Source organism: Centruroides vittatus, unplaced genomic scaffold (assembly GCF_030686945.1).
Source record: "Centruroides vittatus isolate TY-2023 unplaced genomic scaffold, ASM3068694v2 contig_13, whole genome shotgun sequence".
Taxonomy (NCBI): Eukaryota; Metazoa; Arthropoda; class Arachnida; order Scorpiones; family Buthidae; genus Centruroides; species Centruroides vittatus.
The window spans coordinates 434010-457815 of record NW_027120828.1 but is presented as its reverse complement, the minus strand read 5'-3'; the positions used below and the strand labels follow the sequence as shown (position 1 = coordinate 457815).

Here is a 23806-nt window from a genome sequence, read left to right as displayed (position 1 = left end):
AATATATACTCAAAGTCCTGAAATTCCCTAGGTGGTAATCTATAGTACAGACAAATGTTTTTTATAAATATTAAGTGATTATAAATTCAATAAAACAATCTATTTATAATGTTCAAATTGTAAATAGAGTCAGTCAGGCTTCAAAATGATTCAAAATTTGAATATTTAAAGATATTCATTCCAATAAAGCATAGTTTTCTTATATTCTGAATTTTTATTGGAGTTCAGAAATTTCTATTGTGTAAATTATATTTATACTTAAATTTAGTAAAGTTATCATATTTTTACAAAGGGGAGAAAAATGACAAAAACTTGAAAATTTAATTATAAAATTTATTATTACATATTAATATATCCAGTATCTAATATACTCCAGTATCTAAATATAATCCATTCAATTATAAAAATAAAACATTCAATCTTTTGAAGCAAACAAATAGTCTCACCGTAGAAATCAAAAATTAATTTTCTCAATAACTTTGTTATAAAAATTGTATTAACACTCATATTTAACAATTTAGATTCTCCAAAATTTTTATTTTTATACCCTTATTTAACAAAATTAATTGTTAAAAGTTTGTAATTACATGCAGAAATGATAAAAATATTGCATCATATTTCACAGTTTTATCAAATAATCAGTTTTTAATTACTGCTTCTATATTATAATGCCATATTACATAATGATAAGTGAATTTTTCCTAATCAGATCAGTTGCCAAAGCAACTTTAAGTAATATTTATCCCTATCTTATATGAAGGATGTGATAAAAATATATCCAACCTTGAACTTTGTTTTTAAATTATTGATAATAAACGTATGACAAACTGTGATATACATATACTGTATATAAAAACCATTAGTTTCTACATTTATTTTTTCATATTATATTTTAAAAAAAATAAAATTTTAATAACACAGGGTGTTCTTCCAGCTAGGAAGCAACATAGTAATTTATCATGCCAAGGGGATCAAAGTAAGTCTTTAAAAGTAGATCTAAATTCTAAATCAACTTTCATATTTCAGATGTGATATTAAAAGTTGCAGGAAAAAAGCAGTCACTTTACTATAACAGTTTTTTTAAAAAATGAAACTGAAATTACATGAATTTTTACATTTAATTTTCATGTTTGTTCATTTAATTCTGGCAAATCTGTGGGATCACAAATGTTGACCTGTTGTCCATAAAATATTAGGATCAACTTTTACATGAGTCTATTTAAAAATTCCAGACTTTTTGACCAAAAATAGAGGATCAACTTTTATATTGGATCTACTATTACTCAAGTATATACAGTATTTCTACATTCTTCATGAAATACTGGCTTGAGCTTATAATAACTAAACTTTAATTACAGTGTGTTTAGCATTTTCAGTACTTAAAATGATAATTTACATGTATATTTAAAAATCAAGTGAATCTGGGCCCAATTACTCTGGTTTACAACACCACTATATATACACACAGGAAGTACCAGACTTTCAGATATAATAATGCATTCCTTAACAGTGTACATGAAAGGTGATTGTTAGAAATGTTATAAATGAAGTTTATTTTCAGAGAACTAAAGAGAAAAGTTATAAAAACCTATCATTAGATAGTAAAGTTTTACTTTTTTTCAGTAATAGATAAAACATTGTTTGAAACGAAGTATCAAACACAAATCCGTGTTAATAACAACCACTTGGCTTTTTTCCACCTTTATTTAGTTGAACCTTTTCCACCCTTTTTTCCACCTTTATCAACTAAATAAAGGTGGAAAAAAGCCAAGTGGTTGTTATTAACACGGATTTGTGTTTGATACTTCGAAGAATAATACAACACGGTTTCACAAAAATCAATCAAATTGTTTGAAACATTAAATTCATATACTAATCCATAACTCTGAATTTTATTGAAACTTTAGGAAAACTGTTGCTGATCAGATCTCTGTGACCCAGTGCTAGACATAATTCATGATACCAAGAGTAATGGAATGCGAAAGCTTTACTCTTTACGTTCTAATGTGTCAATCACTTTTTAAGATACACAGCATGTGATTGTCTTGTTACTGATAGAGATAATTACATATATGGGTCAGCATAACCCATCTATACAAGGAATATATTTTATATATAAATATAAAATAAATAATAACATATATATTTTATATATTTGAATTCTTCTGATAGTAAATCAATAATTTCTGATTTATATAGTTAATTATACTTTACAGTGTTTTTGTTTATAACAGATAAGAACATTATAAATTATGTTAATTACTTAAATATGACTTTTTTAAAATCTTAACTGCTATATCTAGAATTTATTTGCAAATCATTCTGTAAAAGTAACATTATACCTCTAGAATATCATATGTAGTAGGTTTAATTGTTTATTGCTTCTAGACAAGCTATAAACAAATTATTATAAATCATAACACTACCTCTGCCTAACTGTCTTTTATTGCTTTTACAACTAGATGATCATTAAAATATATGAAAGAATGCTAAAATTTATTAAAATGCAGATTTATTAGCAATAAATAAATTATGTTTTTCCCATACCTAATATTTACACTTGACTGATTTTAACAGAATGATAAGTATAAACTAGTTTATTACAGTCTGTAAGATTTTATAAATAGATACATATATTCAAAAATATTATTAACAAGATATTATTATTAAAATAATAATTGCTTATTATTTCAGTAGAAAACATGTTAGAAATATCAAATCATCATAACTATCAAATCATTGCCAAAATAACCTTCAAAGCATTTTTCTCAATTTATTGATAAGAGATCAAAAAAATTTTTTTTTAATATTAATGAATTGTAAATAAAAATCTTATTTACTTTGTAAAAATGTACTAGCATGTAATGATAAAATGATTTAAATTTTTGTTAGCAAAACAAGAAGAATATTTTATAAATTCAATTATTCAATACTATATAGAGTATAATTAGATGCAGTTAATAAGATCAAAAAAAGCTAATTAAGATAATGTATTAAGCAAATTCTATTGTATGACAACAGATACACCAAGCTGCTATGATATTTTAATAATAATTTAAAAACTCTCTTCAAACGCTAACAAAATTATTAATTTACTTGCTTATTAACTGTAATATCATACACTTCTACAAATACAGTAGAGCGTCGATAAGTGGAACGTCGGTAAGCGGAATGGCCGGAAAGTGGAACGATTTTCAGTCGGACTGTGTCGTGCTGAATCGAATGTTTTTGATACTAAATTTACTTCTAAAGTATAATTTTCATGTTTTTTATATTCTTTAATATATTTATTTTGTTTGTACAAAATGCAGAAATAATTTTTAACGATACGATAGCCTCGATGATTATTATAAAAATTTTCGTTAGGCTTAAAATCGACGAAAATTCAACACGAAGCGACACGCAACGGAGAAAAATTCAACAGGAAGCGATACGCAACGGAGAAAAATTTGAACATCGGACAGGTTAATGTATTTTTTCGTACAAAGTCGGAAACTGGAACAAATCATTAACTGGAAGGACCCCAGTCCCCAATTGGTTCCACTTATCGACGCTCTACTGTATGAAAATATTTATAATTAATAAATCTCATTATTTCCAAGAAATAACTATCCATACTAAAAGCAGAATTACAGTGGAACTTCTCTTAACAAGCATAATTTGTTCCAGAACCTTACTCGTAATGCGAAACAATCTTTCCCATAGAAATTAATATAAAATATGATAATGTGTTCCAAGCCAAAAAAAAAAATACTCAAATACCATATTTATTTGTGTATAAGACGATTTATTCATTTTTCACTGCTTCAAAAACCTAGATCGTCCTATACACATGAGCAAAGGATTTTTTGCAGTTTTGCAATAATTTATGTGAACCGTGTATAGTTCATGCTGCCATTATAGCAGAGTTCTATCACGGTCAAGGTGAATGTTGCTTTTAAAGAGATGATCTGAAAATAGCTGCTCAGTTAGCAATGATTATAAATGTAGTTATTTCATATTTGTTAAATTGGTATTTTTAATGAATATTTGTAAATCATATTTCTGAATCAAATATTTCTGAATCATTAAAAATAAACTTATTCCTGTCACATGCATTATAATCTTTTGATTTTGCTACATGGGTATCAGGTGCGTGGAAAAGCAATCTTCAAAAGCTAATAGCAGTCATTCAGGAAATACTGCATTTTAAATTCACTCAAAGGATCAGAGTACGATGTTTTGTGGAGTAAGAGTGAAAAAGAGGAGAATTGTAACGAAGCTTTGGAGGGCAAGTCTGAGTAGACAAAAGGTGATAGCGTCAAGAAAAATGGTTGTTTGCCTTAATATGTGCATTTGATGATGATTTGTTTGTGATTAACAAAGTAAAATTAGAATCGTATTAGTAAATCTAATTTGCTTTATTTTGATCTTTAAAGTCACACTTTGTCCTATATGCAAGATCATCTTATACGTGAGTAAATACGATATTTTACATATAATGTTTATTCAAAGAAAATTATACAATATACATTGTTAAGGAGCATGAATCATCATCATCTTTTCTTCTAGCACAGAATGAACCAACCTGAAATGCAAATTCGATTTGCATAAAACAAAAAAAAAAAAAACACAGATAATAGCATGATGGAGCATGCACACAATCTGGGACTTCCCCTCTCCTCATCACTCGTTATGCGAAACTTTGCTCTTTAAGCAAGTCATTTTTTAAAACGTTGATTTGCTCATTATGCAAGGTTCCACTGTATATACCATAATTTGAATAGCATTGTCAGATTTCTAACCATTTGGATTAAATTGACACTTAAAAATGATTAATGCTACCATTCATTCATTATTCACTTTAACCTATCCAGATTTTGGTTTAAAATTATAATATTTGCAAATTTAAAATACAGATATCCTTTATACAACAAAGTTTTTATGGGAATGTCACAATTTATAAGTGTAAACACCATCATTTGATATTTTTTTTATTCAAGCAAACATGTGTGTTGTGTCATATTTGCCCATAGATTTTAGGATATTGAAATTTTCAATGTTGTTTCATGCCTTTCATCCAGTTTTCTTTAATGAGAACCAACTGTACAATTTTTATTCTTCCTTGTCCTAGCTTCTTACTCTAGCTTTCCTATAAATGAGATGTCGCTGTCATTGGTGACAGTGCTGTAAATGATCCCAAAAGACTGTCGCTGCATTTTGTTTTCATAAATTAAATTACACCTACTACATAAAAAGATTAAATTTTTAAAGATCTCTTAGGCAAAGAAAAATATCAGATTTTATGAAAAAAAATAGAGAACAATCAAGATGTTGCTTATACTTCAGATTAAGATCCACAGGAAAGCTCAAAAGACAATAATATTTTTTCAAAAAGAAAATATCCTCATTTAACAGTGTTTAGCAGTGAAGAAAAAATTAATATTAACATGAAATACTTTTGATTGTATTGTTAGTTAATTATTGATTGCTTTAATAAACATATTGCTCTTAATTACAAGAAACAACAGTATACTTTTGCTAAAATCTTTTGGAACCTAATCCTAACTTATGTTCTAGTCCTTTGTTACATATAGCACAGATTCACAAAACATGATACTTCTTCAAAACCTAACTATTGTGTTAAACAGGGGATATGTGTATCAAATAGTAAACCATAGCTTTCTATAGAGAAGGATATCGATTTATATGTAAGATAGGCATATGCTGATACAGAAATCTGCCAGTGTCATTGTGTGAGATACAAGCATTGAAAAATAAGAGAGAACATATTGCAATTATTGAAATAATTTTCAATAAGGGAGAAATACAATTTAGCTAAAATAAAGGAGATCTGACAAACCTAACAAAATAACAATACATTAATCACACACCTCAACAAATTTATTAATTCTTTGGTGTCACAAAACCAAAGAATTTGACCTTAATTTTGTTTTTTGTGTGAAATGACACCAAAACATTTTCCCACCAATTTGTCTGTTATGACGACTGTTTGCTAGATTACAATAATTGTTAAATAAAATTTAGTAGTAACCAAAATTAAATTTTCACAGATGTTTTTAAACATATGGAAATCATAACTTACAACTACAATACATGTACTAAACATACAACTTATATATCATAACTGCAATAAAATTAAAACTGATATGATAAAAAATTATTTTAAATCCAAATAGTTTTTCTTTTTTAATATTAAAAACTAAATACAGAAATGTGGCTTTTTGTAGAGGCAAAAAAAAATTAATTTTAAGAGATTAAACCAATATGTAAAAATGAATTTAAATTATTATATAATGAATATGTTTTGTTAAAGCAGTGCTTCTCAAACTACATAATGTACTGGATCAGGTATATTTTTCTCAATGTGTTTTTCTATTTTTTCTATTATTTTTATATTATCAATCAATCAATCAATACTTTATTAATATACACGTATATACATCATGTAGTTTAGTACAGTATTAGTTAGTATTAACAATAGAGAACAAATTTCTCTGTTTAGGGGGGAACTTTACAAATTATTTAAGAGAAATACAACTAGAAATAGTAAATTTAAATTTAGAAAATATAAACTACAAATTAATTCTTATTTTGTTTGAACATCAATTATGTTTACAGATGTACATGTTTACAGTCTTCTACTTTCGCGCAACAACAGATGATTGTACAAACATTAATTTTGATTTGACAAGTAGTAACATTCTGAAAGTTTTACAAAGTAATTATAAATTTTATATAGATCCGATTTATTAAGATTTTTCAGATTTGATTTAAATTCCAGTTCTGAATTAGTTTGACATATTTGGTTTGTATTATAGTAATTATGTAATTTTAGAAGATCTTTACAGCTTTGAATTAAGTGGAGTAGTGAAAATTCTTTAGATTTGCATAAAGGACAATAGTTTCTCGTTAGGTCGATATATTTATTATTAATAAACACAGAGTATTTATTTAAGCGGAGTTGAATTATTAGACGTTTCACGTTAAGATTTATTGGTTGAAACATATAAAGTTGTAAGGATGGAATTTGCAATAATTTAATATACCATGAGTGATAACTGCTTTGATATAGTGAATCTTGATCTCTTTTTATTGCTTGTGAAATTGCAGATTCTATCAAGAGAGAGTAGCCAATTTTCCAATCATTGATATTATCATTAAACAATAGTATTGATGTACCAAAACTATTTAAAATATAATTTAGTTTGTATTGCCATAATTGTTTGAATTTATGATCTTTACTATGAATAATATTTTGATGGTGAAGATATGTTATTGTACTATCGTTTTTAAATTTAATTCTGTAATAAAATTTAATTATACGTTTTAAAACAAAAGGAAAAAACCAAATTCTATTTACTTCTAGCCTCACAGCGTAACCTGGAACTGTTCTCTCCAATTGAAATAGTTTCCGTAAGTAATAAACATGAAGAATTTCTAATTTATATATATAATCTAAACTCCATATTGGGCTTGCATAATATATTATTGAAACAATTGTTGAATTAAATAGCTTAATGTGAATTTTCAAGTTAGTAGTTTTTAACCTAGAGCATAGAAATATCAAATATTATTATATTGGGTCTATAGTTGCTGGGAGAGAACGGATCACCCTTTTTATATATCATTGTTATAATGGCTGAATTCCAGGATTCAGGAAAATACGCAGATTTGTACATACTATTAAATAAATTTAGTATTATTATTCTAGAACTAGTTGATAATATCTTTAAGAAATCAATAGGAATATTATCACATCCTGGTGTTGTCTTGCTTTTTGATTTCCCAATAACACTCTCCAACTCAGTTATTGTAAAGTCAGAATCCAAGATATCATTATAAACTTCTATACTTGTGTTTAGCGGTATTTCCATATTAATTTGTGGAAATCTATTATAGAATTGTTTCCAGGTATTAAAGTCTATTTTAGCAGTATTTCCATTTAAGTATGATTTAGGTCGAAATCTTCGTATTGTATTCCAGAATATGCTGCCATTATTGTTATTTTTAATTAGGTTTTGTTCTATTTTCCGAAAATAATTTAATTTTTTAGTTTTAAGAAGATTATTATACATTCGTTTAGTTTTTTTATAACTGTTGAAGTTGAATACTGTTGAGTTTTTCCTGAATTTTTTCAATGCTACTTGTTTTGTTAATTTCATTTTATAACAATCTGAATCAAACCATCCTTGCTTAGGTCTAGTATTTTTGTTTATGTATTTGTATTCGTTTAATATAGCTATTATTAAACTATATATTTTTTCACTATTAGTACTTGTAATTTCTGGAATTGCTTTAAGTCGGTTGTCAATCTCCCTCCGATATTTTGAGAATTTATATTTTATTTTTGAACTATTTATACTTTGCTTATTAGTTCCTTTTGTTGAGGATATTCGAAATTTGGTTATTATGGGGAAATGATCTGATGCATCCATTAATGTTGTCGTAAATTCCCGTACAATAATCCAGTAGTAGTTCAGAACATATCGTAAAGTCAATTGTTGATTTCCCCAAATGAGTTAAACAAGTATATTCTGCAGGATAATCGGGCTTAATACGACCATTCAATATATAGAGTTTATTTTCTTTTATGAAGTTTAGCAGCTTTTTCCCCAAATTATTAACCTGTTTATCCTTTGATACTAGATTATTATTAATTAAATAATTTGGTCCCTTATATCTGGAATCCATTTCCTCACCAATTCGAGAATTGAAATCACCCAATATAATAATATATGGAGTTATATAGAGCCATGATTCTATAACTTTAAAGATTTCGTTTAGAGTATTTACATCCCCGGGAGGAATATAAGTTAATAATATCATCATTATTTGATTGTTCTTATTTAATTCTTTATTTCCAATTATTGTGATGAGAAGTAATATATAGTTTCTTGATTTATTAACTTGAATTATTTTGCAGTATTCCCTTTCCATCAATAAACACAAGCCACCGCTTGGTCTTCCGGGGCCAACTGGTTTACTTGCAAGTGAAGATTCAATCAAAAATTTTTTCGAGAAATTTGTAGTATAAAATTTTTCCATTGTTATCCAAGTTTCCGTTATTCCAATAATAGCCGGATTATATCTAATATGCAAAGAATTAATAACTGAAGTTTTATTTTTTAGATCTTGACAATTCCAATTTAGTATATCAAAAGAACAATTATTATTAGGTTTATTCAAACTTTGGGTTTGCTTTTGATTTGTGTCAACTTCCTGAAACTGTCGTTTTATGGTAAGGTAAAAAAGTATCAACATATACCAGACTTTTCCGATTGATGTTATAAGTAATTTTCTCGGGTCCTGATATTAAAATATCATTATGCAGTTTAGCTTGTGCATTCTGTTTCCGTATTTCGTGTAACACTGGAAGTAGATTTTTTCGTCTTATTCTTGTATTTTTATTAAGATCTGGGGATATTTGAGAATCTCTCCAATCTTCTAACTGATTTTGCATTTTTTTCCGAATAAAAGCAGAAAAGATTCGATTACGAAGTTGAATACTTTTAAAAGTTACTTTAGTAGTAATTTTTGGTGGTTTTGTTAACTGAATCACATCTAAAATGTCCTCTTGAATTATATCACAAATTTCCAAAAAGGAGATAATGAAGTTATAAATTCCTTCTTTAGAAACAGGTTTCGAATTAGGATGGTTATATATTATATTACTACTACGATTATTGTCATTAACTAAAGAATCTAGTCTATAATTTGTAAGGTCCTTCTCATTTTGCATAATATTTATTTGTTGTCGTAAATTCGTAATTTGTTCCTCCAGTTCTGCTTGTTTTTCCTTAGCTTCGTTTAAATTTTCATAAATTAAGTTTAATTCCTCCTTAAAGTCTTTTATTTGCTTAAATAGCTTATCATTAGATGTTTTTATTAGATTAGATATCTTATTCCATAAAATGGCAGATGAAGTGTCCAATAACTCATCCGGGTTATTTAGTAAAGAATCAATTACATTTGGCTCACCTGAATCGTCTTGAGTATTACGTTGGTCTGATATTTCTTTAGTTTTCTTAGCCTCCATATTAGTGTCTTGTAAATTTTTATCCGGTTGTAATTTGTAGTCAGTAATTAATCGGGAACTTGTTGCAATATCGTCATTACGTTTACCTGCTGATTTGGTTCTGGTGAGCGGTGGTCTTCCACGTTTAACTGGAGAACGTTGCATTGCCATTAGTACTAAACTTATTATTAAGTTTATAGTCCTATAATTATTAGTTCCTTTTCAAAGTCAAATTTGATTAAATCAATTATTTAATTCAAAAAAATTTATCACAGATGAAGTGGGAAAAAATTTTCACCAGCAGCGTCAAGAGACAGGTACGCCCCCTTATTTTTATATTATTATATTCAAGTACCAAGATTCTAGCATAACAGTATAATATGGCAGTTCAATGTAATAATGACTATTACAATCAATATCAATATCAATGTTTTTCTTCCTAAAAACCATGGTATTATTTTATACCATTTCTGGGAAACATGCCTTAGAACGGCAGCAAATGGCTTTCAAACTGCAGCAAGTCTATAGACTATCACTTTTCATTGCTTTAAAATATTCATAAAATGTATTAAAATAATCTAAAACAGTTTTTCAAATTTAATTAAAAAAAAAAAAAATACATTTCAAATACCATTATATTCTAACTGTGATCATGATTAAATTAGCATTAATAAAATTAGGCTAATTTGTCCATTCTATATGCTTTTAAGCTAATAGTTTTAAAATATAAAAATGTTTTCAAAATGATTTAGAATATATTTTCAGAAAAGTAGATCATCTAATGACAAATATTTAGAAGGAAAAATAAATTCTTCAAAATATTTTAACTACATATATTTTTATAATCTGTAAAATTTATATCTAAATATTTTTAATAGAAAATGTGATCTAAATTGGTAGATATTGCAAAATTATTTATTTAATTAAATGTTAAATTAAATTCATTCTTCTCTGATAAAGCTCTAAGAATTTTGATATTTTTGAGTTGTTTCTTTTTCAGATAATTGAACTGCAATTTGAAAAAATTGTAGACCTGTAAATTCCCACTGTTGTCCATCCTTCCATCTTTCCTTAATCTCAAGAATGGAGTTAGATAGAAGAAAGACGAAACCAGATATGAAAACCATAGGAGTAGGAAGCCCTAAGGTTTCCATATCTGGTCTTTAAGTCTTTCTTAAATAAATTTTTTCAAATTAAAATTTATTCAGTATACAGAATATTTAAATATTCACAATATACATGTATACACAACATAAAAATTTAAACTTTTACACTAATATAAAATTAAAATAAATATTAGATGTTAATTGTAATTATGACGACCAACTTTTTTACAATGAAAAGGAAGACACAAATAAATTGAAAAAAAAATCGTAAATAAAAAGAATATTTAGAAATATTTTATTCAAACAATAATACACTATAATAATCTCTACTGCATACGTATGTACCGTGTTGTGTTTCAGTAAGAAATAAGCAAAGCCACTTGTGCACAGCGCTCTTTTTCTCAAGGTCTCCTGTGCGGAGCACATGCGTCTCATAATCATGTCTCGCTGCACTGTACCGAGTCTTGATGAATTGTCATGACAAATACAAACATGTCATGTCATATCACATCACATACAATAGATCAGCTGGGCATCGATTGAATATGGAGATTTACAGATTAGTCTTCAAATATTGAAAAGGAGGACAAATAGGAGAACACTTTTCGAGGGAGGGCATAACTTACAAAAGGAGGACAATTGGTCACCTTATTGTAATTCATATATTAAATGTGATAACGCAAAGATTAAAATATTTAATAATTCATTACTAGAGCTGAAAATTTTCACTTTTGGCAAATTTCCCAGCTATATTCGCCTGGAATGAGCATCTTTCAATTAGTACTAATTTAAAAATCCAGTCTCAATATGACTCAGTTTTTTTTGGTGAAAATCGCCAATTTTCACCCTAACTGGCGAATTTGGCAATAGGTGGTGAAATCATCAGTTTTCCATGTGTTTTGTGCAAAAATGTCTAGAAAACAGTCAATTGAGTTTAAAATTGATTCTGTGATTGAGGAATTAGGCAGTAATATACAGTCAAACCTGTTTTTATGCGGGGGATAGGGACCGCATTAAAAAAAACGCATTAAAAAAAATCTCACGAAACTTCACGAATGGCTGTAAATAATAGTTTTCGTAACACAATTAAAAAATAATTTTTTATGCGGTCAACAGGGACCGCATAAAAAAAGTCTCACATAGAAAATAACTCAAAACCGTACGAAATAGAATTTATTGACAACAGATGTCAGCACTTGACTGCATCGTCTGGTCTATCGTCTGTTTTACATATTTTTGTCCAGGTGGTGTTTTGTTGACTTAAAAAGTAAATTATTTCATTTTTCGCATATTCATTCAATAATATTACTATAATAAGTGCATTTATGCTATAATAAGTTTATTTAGCTATAATAAGTCAACGTGAGACATGACGAATCGCACGAGACTAGTCGCCAACTACACCGCACAAATAAAAAATCGCACAAAAAAAACCGCACAAATTAAAAATTCGCATTAAAAAATCGCACATAAAAAGAGCGCATAAAAACAGGTTTGACTGTACTTTAATTTTTTCTATTATGAGGCCCCTCATTGTGGACTGTAGTTCAACTGCACCGTTCGCAGTTTCTCACCATATGGTCGATGGTAATCAAGCAATGAAAAATGTCTTTGGTAACCGTTTTCCATGATGTCTTAAGCATGTACTTAGTTTGCAAACCTGTTTTTATGCGGGGGATAGGGACCGCATTAAAAAAAATCTCACGAAACTTCACGAATGGTTGTAAATAATAGTTTTCGCAACACAATTTAAAAAATAATTTTTTAATGCGGTCAACAGGGACCGCATAAAAAAAAGTCTCACATAGAAAAATAACTCAAAACCGTACGAAATAGAATTTATTGACAACAGATGTCAGCACTTGACTGCATCGTCTGGTCTATCCTCTGTTTTACATATTTTTGTCCAGGTGGTGTTTTGTTGACTTAAAAAGTAAATTATTTCATTTTTCGCATATTCATGCAATAATATTACTATAATAAGTGCATTTATGCTATAATAAGTTTATTTAGCTATAATAAGTCAACGTGAGACATGACGAATCGCACGAGACTAGTCGCCAACTATACCGCACAAATAAAAAATCGCACAAAAAAAACCGCACAAATTAAAAATTCGCATTAAAAAAATCGCACAAATAAAAATCGCACATAAAAAGAGCGCATAAAAACAGGTTTGACTGTATTTCACTGTGTTAAGTGCTCTACACATGTCAACTATGAATATGATACAATTAAGAAACAACTTTTGGAACAATGCAACAGTGCAAAACACAAGAAACATAATACTGTTGTTTGAAAATGGAAGCGATTTTGATAAAGAAATGGTTGAAGTATTCACAAGTGCAGATATTCCGCTTGAAAAATTAAATAACGAAAAACTGAGATTGTGTTCCATGTATTTTTTTTATTGTAATTAGTTTTTTTAACAAAACGTTTATTTTATTGAAATTGATACTGCTGTTTGCGATTGGGCTCATAATTTAGCTGAAATATGATTTTATTTGAAGTCTCATTGCATTATTTATTTTTTTTAGCACTGTGGGCATATCAAAAAACTATCTTCAACTCAGTAACAGAAAAAATTAAGGACGAAATTAATGGACATGATGTCTATTTCATTGTTGATGAAACTAGTGACAAAGTGCAACATAAAGTGGTCAATGTGCTTGTAGGAAAATTTAATGCCGAGAAAGCAAAATCAATATTAATTGATGTGACATTTAACATTATAACAAACAGTTAACATTATAATATAAGAATGCATACTCAATGTGTCTAGAAAATTATGGCCAAATGATTTAAAATACAGGTACTCCTCACTTTACGACCTATCTGCTTAATGACCACTCACACTTACAACCAATCAAGTTTCGATTTGCAATTCAGGGAATCCCCTTTCTCAGCTTGAGTGTCGATCAGTGGCAGATGGTGACATGCGCACTAAGCGTACTATAATAGGCTAATAGCGTTCTATAAAAGTCTTTTTATGAATAAATTTGAAGTTTGTTGCATAATTTGTATAATTTTACAACGATCCTATATTCCCAATGCAAGCTCCTCACTTATCGACCAGTTCGCTTAATGACGTAGTCTTCGGAACGGAAACTCGGTTGTAAAGTGAGGAGTACCTATATTCAAAACTGAAGTTAATAGTGACAGATTGAGTAAAATACATGATGAAGGCAATAAGTGAGATTAAGAAAAATTCATTGATTTTTCCAAATGTACATCATGTCACGTGTCTCACTCACGCCTTACATAACGTTGCATTTAGGATTCAGAATGAGTACAGATTAACAAATCTGCTTAAATCAGAAATGAAGAAATTTTTTGTAAAGTCAAGAGAAAGACAAAATGATTTTAAGAATGCAATTGGAGTTAGTAATCTTTCTCCAGTACCAATTGTTACTTGCTGGGGGTCTTGGTTAAATGCTGCAAAGTACTATGTCAATAATTTTGATACTGTTGAGCACTATATATTTTGAACACATTTTGAACTATAAACAAAAATCTCATTCAAATGCTAGAAATGTTTTGGTGAAACTATTGCAAGAGAAGAAAGTTAACCTCAAGAAAGAATTATTTGATCTCCATAATCTCTCAAGTTAATATAATTTCAATGGAAGAACAAGGACTCAGTGTAACTAAACAAGCCGAACTAATTGAAAATGCAAAAGAAATTGTTTCTGATTATCCTATATTTTCTCAAAAATTGGAAAAAGTTTAATCAAGCAATCCTGGTCTTATCAAATTTGCTTCTTTTGATATGAATTTAAGTGATAACGTTAATAGAGAATAAGCTACTTTAGTTGCAGTTGACACTGAACATTCGTTCTCATTATATTCACTGATAATGAGCAATCAATGTCATAGTTTGAAATATCTAAGTGTAATTTGTTTTTGAAATAACTGGCAATTTTTTTTGGCAAATTTAAGGCAAAAAATTGCCGAAATTCATTACATTGTATATAAAATTTTCATAATTCAAAAGATGTTTATTCCATAAACATAATTCTATCATATATTGTTTAGCTAGTTCTTGATAAAGTTATTATTATTCAATAAAATTTCTTAATTAATTAAATTTTTACTGTATCTAGCATATCTATAAATAAATACCGAATACAGGTACACCTTGCCTTACGTCAGTAATTGGTTCCAAGAGAGGCAACGTAAGTCAAGTTTACTTGTGTAGTTATGACGTAAGTCGAAACTACAGTGGAAAACACCAATAATGAACACTTAAAGACCGCTAAATAAGATGACGACACAGAAACACAGATGTTTTCAATGTTTCGTTCTCTAAAATTTATAATGATTATATTAACATTTACTATAAATGTACATATTTTAATATGATTTTGTGTGCTTTTAATGCTTTTCTAACGATATTACGACTTCAAATATTTGTGGTGGACGAATGTAAAGTCAAATAAAATGACAAACTTGATTTTTATTTTTCCATATACTTTTTTGACAAACGAAGTGTAATCAAGAACGACGTAACTCAAGGTATACCTGTAATCAGTATGTGTATATGTAATATAATTAGCATGTCTGATCTGTTGCTATATGATTTTTAAACATTGACTTGTAGATAAAAACAAACTTAATAGTAATTATTTAATGTAAATTTTCATTAACAAAAAATTCAAAAACAACAAACATTACATCAAAAATGTAAACATGTAGTTCTGTTAATATAAACTAATGATAAAGATAAAATTAAAAAGTAAATAAAGTATTAAATATTTAATTATTTCATCAAAAGAGAATTTTATCTGTATTTTAAATTTTTATATATATTATGTGTATAATCTCACTTAATTTTTATTTATTAAACTGAACAAACAAGAATCTTTTAATCAAATAATTTATACATCCTTCATATCATTTAATAATGATTTTATTCTGATTTGTCAATGTCAACATTAAATAATTATGATATAATAAAAACTGGTTTTCTACTTTTCTTAGATCAAAACATATGACATTTAAATTATGCTGTTGCTTAATTGAATAAATACAATTAAAGGAAAAAATGAATAGCTTATTACATGTTGACATGATAAATAATTTAACAAGACAATAATAAAGTAATTTAATTATTACATAAATACAATAATTAAGAATGAATTTTCACTTCTTTATATATAAAGATCCATTCAAAGTTATGATACAGAAATATATATTTATAGAACTTTAACATGTGCAAAAACATACTACTGAGAACATCTCAATAACTATAGATAAAATAGGATTGCGCTTCATTGTATGTATTTAATGAATTAATATTTCACTAGTCTGAATTGTTTATTTAAAATCCAAGTTTAAAGCATTTCAATTAATAAATTTCTTTCTTTATAAATAATAATAATAATAATAATAATAATAATAATAATGTTATCTTTATCTGTTAGAAATATAAGAACTTTGCAGTAATATAAAGTAACATTTACAAAAAGTCTGTATATTAAACTGTTTTAAAGTTTAAATACAGAAAGTTGGCTTCTCTGCAAAACTTTAATTTTTTAAATTGGTCCACCTGACTTTACTTTAAAGTTTACTTGATAATTTTAATTACGGTGATAATCTTTGTTATTTAGAATTCACTTATTACGCGATTCTTTTACCTTTCTGGACGTAATTGCCAAAAACGAAGTCATTTTTTAAACACTTCTACCGGTTCACAACTCGTCCCCTTGACCTAAAAGACAAGAAGACTTTATCGTAGCCCTCTAGCGATGAAAATCATTAAATATTTGTAATTTCATAAATAAAATTAAAACTTAATTTTGCAAAAATATAAAAGATTATTACAATTTTTTCGTTTTATTTATAAAAGCGGAAAAAAATACATAAAAGCATTTCTAAAAGTAAACGATAATAAATCCTATAAAAAAATGTAATAATGTTTTACCCACATCTGTTTGTTTGTTTGTTTCTAGCCAATATTCACACAGTCTGCTTCTAGCCAATATTTATATCTATTTACAGTAAAGTGGAACCTCGCTTAACGAGCACCTCTCACAACGAGTATTTCGCATAATGAGCAAAACAAATTGTAAAAATTTGCCTCGCTTAACAGCTTGCTCTTGCCATGGAACAGAACCATTTGGGCTGTTAAAATATTGGCAAAACTTATCTCTTATAACTTTTGCTGAAAATGATGCTGCATTATTTGCTTTTGTCAGATTTTTGATTTACTTTTGCTATGTGGTTGTTCGAAAGAAGATATTTATGGGTCCGCGAGTAACGGTTACAAATAACAAAGCAGAGATAATAATTCACATTATGAATTTTCCTTTTTATTTCCTCCGAACGCGGTTCTTTTAATACATGGATCCCAACCCAACAGAATTTCACTTCTATATCTTTACAGGGGAGTGAGTCGCCTCCTATTATTTTTACAGGTGGATTCCACACGCGCGCGTAACAAAGAACAAACGAATAACCTTAATGACTAATTTAAAACTAAACTTACATCTAACTTAAAATAATAAGGAAAAGAAAAGGATAGACTTAGGAAAGCAAGGGAACGATAGGAAAGAAAATAGTAAGTACCCGGGGGTGTACTATAGATTACTCCCTATGGAATTTCAGGACTTTGATTATATATTGAAATACAGGGGACCGAGACGAGTTCAACGGTACCCTATTTTGGACCGGAGACGAAAAATAAAAAAGTTATCATACTTTTTCACTTACCATACTTTTTTAATGCACTCATGAAGACGGCACCATAGTTGCTAGTACTGCCATCTTGCGGTAAAGTCTGCAAACCATGACGTCGGACTACGGTCATCTCCAGTAGGGTTAAACACGCGATACGAGAGCGGAGAGAGCGACGCGACTCCCTATCATCGCGCGATCGCTGGAAAAAAGTATGATAACTTTATTATTTTTCGTCTCCGGTCCAAAAGTAGGGTATCGTTGAACTCGTCTCTGTTTCCCGAGTTCAGATATATACTCAAAGACCCGAAATTCCATAGGTGATAATCTATAGTATCCCCGATTCTCGTCCTCACAATCGTTATTCTTTCTCTTTCTCTAATAAACGAGCGGTTCTATGTCTGAATCCTCGTATCTATTTCTCTCCCTGGTCTTCTCAGGTTCTCTGTCTCGTTGACTGCAGTCTCCTCTCTTTCACCCTCTTTCGAGTCTGGAGCGCTGCTTCTGACGTCTGTCTTTCTCGAGGTCCAACCCAAAAAGTGTCCCCCGTTTTAACGCTGAGCCCTCAGGGTTCCTTCTTTTATTTTGTTCGCTCTCCCCAAATTCGGGGAAGTCCTAATACCCTCAATTCTTAGAAGGGGTAATCCTTCCCCTCCAGCAATAACGGTTGAGATAAAGGAACAGAAATAAAGTAGAAATGAAGGAAGAAGAAAGAAAGAATATATAAATGTATATGTTTTTGTAACTTATAAACTAAAAAAACAAACAAGAAAACAATATGGCTGACGGCCACAGCTAAAATCTGTCTCTATGGCATGAGATTCCCTGCAACCTTCAATATCTATTATCACATTGTGCAGCAGAGTTACAGCCTTTACAATATTTATAGCATTTTATACGTTAGTTTTTTAAAAATGTATTTAAAATTCTCCATTTTCCAGTCGCAGATGCCAAAAGCACATTCAACTATTCTTCTTGCTCTTGCAGGTTTCTGATGAGAGTCTTACTAACGGCCTTCAAGAACTGGCAGAACAAGGAATTCATGTAGAACTAGAAAATAGAGATTCTGAAAACGAAGAATCCAAAAAATTTCTCTACAAGATTTCTTTAGTAAAAGTTTGGTAACGGTAACCGAAATTGTTGATCAAATTGTAGCGAATAATCCAGATTTTGAAAGGAGTGCAAAGCAAAATGGGGAGTTTTGGATGCGATCTTCCGCTACCGACATTTGCTTACAGAAAGAAAAAAAGCAACAAATGAAACTTCCCGACTTTATTGCAAAAAAAAAAAAAAAAAAAAACGATTTTCAGAAAAGTCGACCTTCATCACAAAAAATAAACTTAACATTTCTGTGTGCATGTGTTTATGTGTTATTTAACATATTTTATATTAATACGCATAATAATATAACTTAAAATTAAATCTGTTTATTTTTGGTCGCGTGTTCACCTATCCCTATTTTCTCTATGATAAAATGACCTCGTTTAACGCTGTTTCGCTTAGCGCGTTGACATCTTGGAATGCACGCATTAAGCGGGGTCTTACTGTATTTTTATTTAGTATCTTCAATTTATTTACATACACGTACACAGAGAGATATAAATATTCAGTAAGTAAACAAAGTTTAACAATAAGTCTTACACTGCATGTAATCACATCAATCAGCTTTTAAGCATCAATTTCATTAATTTTCTGTGCAGTTAATGTAATATGTTTTCTAATTACTACACACATTTACTGTTTGAAGTGAGGTAATTATTACTATAGTAAGGTTTTTATAATTTAATAATAATTTTATGTTCCCTTTCAATTTCAGAGGAGGTGACAAAATCAAAGTGGAAAAGCCTTCGTGACAATTTCCGAAAGGAGTTAAGTAAAATTCAAAACATGAGATCAGGAGATGCAGCTCCAGCAAAATAAACAAAGTGGATACATTTTATTTAGTTTGCTTGAATTTTTGAGAGACTTCATGAAACCTAGATCTACTAGCAGTAATCTGCTAGTTGATCTGGCACCCTCAACAAGTGATCCAGAAACAGTAGTTTCTAGATCATATGTTGATAATGAAATTACAAATTATATTGAATAACCTACAATTTGGCATATAGAAAATGATGAGACAGACAAGATGTATTATAGATATAAGCAGAGCCGGATTAACCCACTTTGGGGCCTAAGACATTTTTTCCTACCGGGCCCCCTCCCTCTCCCACAAGAAATAATGCACACAACAAATATAAAACAAAACTAAATACAGTAATACCTCTACATACGAACGCTTCAGCATACGACATGAAATTCGAACATATTTTTGCTCCACGATACGAACAAAAGCTCACCATACGACGTTACATTAGTTCGCAGCGCCACCGTCATGATCACGTGTTCTTTCTGATTGTGACTGTGACCGATTTTATTGAAAAGAAACATCCCGAAAAGGTTCACACTGGCCGCATTGCTGCTCAGTTTAATGACATTTGCCTAAGTCATTTTAGAAACATTTTAAAAAGTAGGCAAAGCCAAACCTCTTTGGATAGATATTTTACCAAGCGACCTCTATCCAGTGAAAGTGCTGGTGGAAGTGAAGGAAAGAAAGCAAAAAGCAGTGAATAAAAAATTTTAAAAAAATTTATAAAACAGAGAAGATTAAAAAAAAAATAGTGTTAAGTTATTTTTAGTTATTGATACATTATGTTATGTAAGTTAAGTTTTAGTATGATTTCCCTACTCCCTCTTTTCCACCACCAGTTTACGCCTCCATCGTCGTCTATCCTCAAAGGTCTATCTCAAGTGCAAATAAAGCTACATTTTTTAAATCAATTGTTATTCTATTATGGTTATTTATACATTTACAACTACAAAACGCATTTTTCAGTGTTTTCCTTACTAAAGTTATTTTTTTCAATGTACTACTTAGCTTTAATTTGAGTGTTTTTCGTGTTGGAACGGATTATTTGGTTTTACATGTAATCATATGAGGAAAAATGATTCACCTTACGACATTTTCATGACAGTTTAGGAACGGATTAATTTCGTATTCTGAGGTACTACTGTAATGTGAAAAACTAAAACAAATCTTAAATTTTTATTAATAAAAAATATTTAATATACAACAAAAAATTTTAGTTTTTCTAGAAAAGTTTGTTTATAAATTTAAAAAAAATTGAAATTTATTTTATTAAATGTCTAACAAAAGTTGTTATACAATAATGATATTACCTTAAAACATCAATTATTTAATTTAACCTTTTTGTTAATATTTAAATAATATAATATTTTACCCATGAGAGGTAAATTGAATAATGAAAAAAATAATTTAAATAAAAGCCAAGATAGTTTTTAAAAAGTAAGTACAGTCAAACCTGTTTTTATGCGCTCTTTTTATGTGCGATTTTTATTTGTGCGATTTTTTTAATGCGAATTTTTAATTTGTGCGGTATAGTTGGCGACTAGTCTCGTGCGATTCGTCATGTCTTACGTTGACTTATTATAGCTAAATAAACTTATTATAGCATAAATGCACTTATTATAGTAATATTATTGCATGAATATGCGAAAAATGAAATAATTTACTTTTTAAGTCAACAAAACATCACCTGGACAAAAATATGTAAAACAGACGATAGACCAGACGATGCAGTCAAGTGCTGACATCTGTTGTCAATAAATTCTATTTCGTACGGTTTTGAGTTATTTTCTATGTGAGACTTTTTTATGCGGTCCCTGTTGACCGCATAAAAAAATATTTTTTAATTGTGTTGCGAAAACTATTATTTACAGCCATTCGTGAAGTTTCGTGAGATTTTTTTTATGCGTTTTTTTAATGCGGTCCCTATCCCCCGCATAAAAACAGGTTTGATACCTCGGTTTTCGTCGATAATCCGTCCGAAAACAATCGGCGAAATTCTAAACCGATGAAAACCGAGGCAATTATTTCCATACGAATCAATGTAAATCCAATTAATTTGTTCTAACACTCCAAAATACATACCAAAAACACATTTTATAGAAAATTAATATAGCGTTAAATACTAAAAGAAATAAGAAATTAATATAAAAACTAATTAGCATTAAGATAAAAGCAATGGAATTGTTCGGCTAGATACGCGGGGTCTTATCTTGTAAAAGCTGGACACGAGCTTCTAGCCTATATCGCCCCGTGGTAAAGTGTGACGTAATTGTCATGTAACAGTAGTTGTATGCGTTTATGATGGTCGTATCGAGGGAATAATGCCTTCCGGGAATTCCGTTTAATGGTTACTGGCCCCTATTCAGGCGTTACAGACGTGGAGATAACCCGGAAAACTTCACGTGGCCAGCCCGCCCTGGCAAAGCGCGAACCCACGACTGAACTCCCAGTGTTCAGGAAACGGAACCGTTGGCCAATGGCGGGCCATCGCGGGGTAATATTCACACAACGAGAAATAACGCCACACTGCGCCGGAAAACGCGTGGATCGCCCTTTGTTTTCGCAAAATTAGCAGCGAGGTCACTCGAGCACGCCGACGAAATCCGAGGCAATCGACGAAAACAAAGACAAATTTTTCGCGAAAAAATCGACTATAACCGAAGTCAACAAAAACAGAGGTATTTAAATAAACTTTATTTAAAAATTCTGTTTTCTAGTCTTTAATTCAGCAAAATTATCAATTATTTCATCATAATTAATATTATCCAAAGCATTTTGTTCGATGTATAAAACAGCTAAAGAATTTAATTTTGATTCATTCAGTGAGTTTCGTAAATAATTTTTTACACGTTTTAATACTGAGAATGACTTTTCACCAGATGCATCTGATATAGGCAAAGTTAAATATATTCGTGATAATATCTCTGTATTCGGAAATGTTGATACTATTTTTGTGCTCTTTATAAATTGCAGCATATCAGATGGCAACGTTAAATTTTGACTTTCGCAAATTAATTTAAATTGCAACAATTCCTCGTCCAATTCTTCAGTATCAATGTCGCCACTGTACCATTTTTTTAGCAATGCGGTATCAATTGATACGTCTTCGTCGGCAGCTATGTTTGTACGAAGAGTTTTAAAAATTTTCATCAATATCTTCGTAACTTTTGCTTCTAACTTTTAATTGAAGAGATATTTTATCACAAATTACGTAGAAACAATTTCGCTTAAACATTTCTTGGCTCTGACAAAAACTTACATTTCCCTCATCATTATAAGCATCATCAAAGAAACGTTTTTTTTTTATTTGGAACCATTTTTTTAAATCACAATACACTTTTATTTCTGACGTGCTTAATGCCTCAGCTTCTATTTCCAGAAATGAACTTCTTAAACTATTAACGTAATGATATAAATTGTCAAAAATATTTACTGCAAAATGCTTGCATTTATTCTGGAAAGAATTTTATCCCAAATAACTGTTAACAAAATGAATTCTAAAGTATTCATTTTGTTTGCCATTTTTCGTGATTCTCCTTTAACAGAACATTTCTGAGATTCGTCTAAAGATATTTCAAGAAGAGCACTTTTTATTTGGTCGAACCCAGCGCGAATTGCTTTAACTGCATCAGCTCTACAAGACCATCTCGTAGTACATAACTTTTTTACTGTAAAATGTTTATTATTTGCGGCAAAAGTTTTTTTCTAAAATGTTCCACCTGTACGTAGAAGCCGAAAAAAGGTATAAATGATTTCCAGTAAATTAAAATATGTTATTGCTTGCAAGCATGATTCACTAGCACTATTTATTACCAGATTTAATGAATGCGAAGCACAAGGAACGTAATGGGCTGTTTCACTATGTCTTTTAATGCGGTTTTGGAGCCAATTGTATTTGCTGGACATATTTGCTGCATTATCGTAACTTTGTCCTTTACAATTGCTAATATCAAGTCCTAATTTTGCAATATTATGTAAAAGTTCATTTTCTGATGATTCCCCCGAGTGAGAATAAATGGAAATAAATCCAAAAAATCTCTCGATTGGGGGTTCCATCTTCTGATAAATAGCGCAATATAAAAGTTAATTAGTGTAAAT

The 23806-nt window shown here is 29.3% G+C and overlaps 2 protein-coding genes across 2 annotated transcripts in view; one reads left to right on the top strand and one right to left on the bottom strand.

Annotated features, from left to right (window-relative positions):
* LOC136989547 (aconitate hydratase, mitochondrial-like) overlaps positions 1-16862 on the bottom strand; it is a 47765-nt gene extending 30903 nt beyond the window's left edge. Inside the window, exon 1 of the mRNA XM_067287764.1 lies at positions 16761-16862. Coding sequence (XP_067143865.1) covers positions 16761-16793 — 33 coding nt within the window. The 5' untranslated portion in view covers positions 16794-16862. The remainder of the gene's footprint in view (positions 1-16760) is intronic.
* Positions 16262-23806, top strand: part of LOC136989687 (uncharacterized) — a 39523-nt gene continuing 31978 nt past the window's right edge. Inside the window, exon 1 of the mRNA XM_067287919.1 lies at positions 16262-16399. The gene's annotated coding sequence lies outside the window, so the exon portion shown is untranslated. The remainder of the gene's footprint in view (positions 16400-23806) is intronic.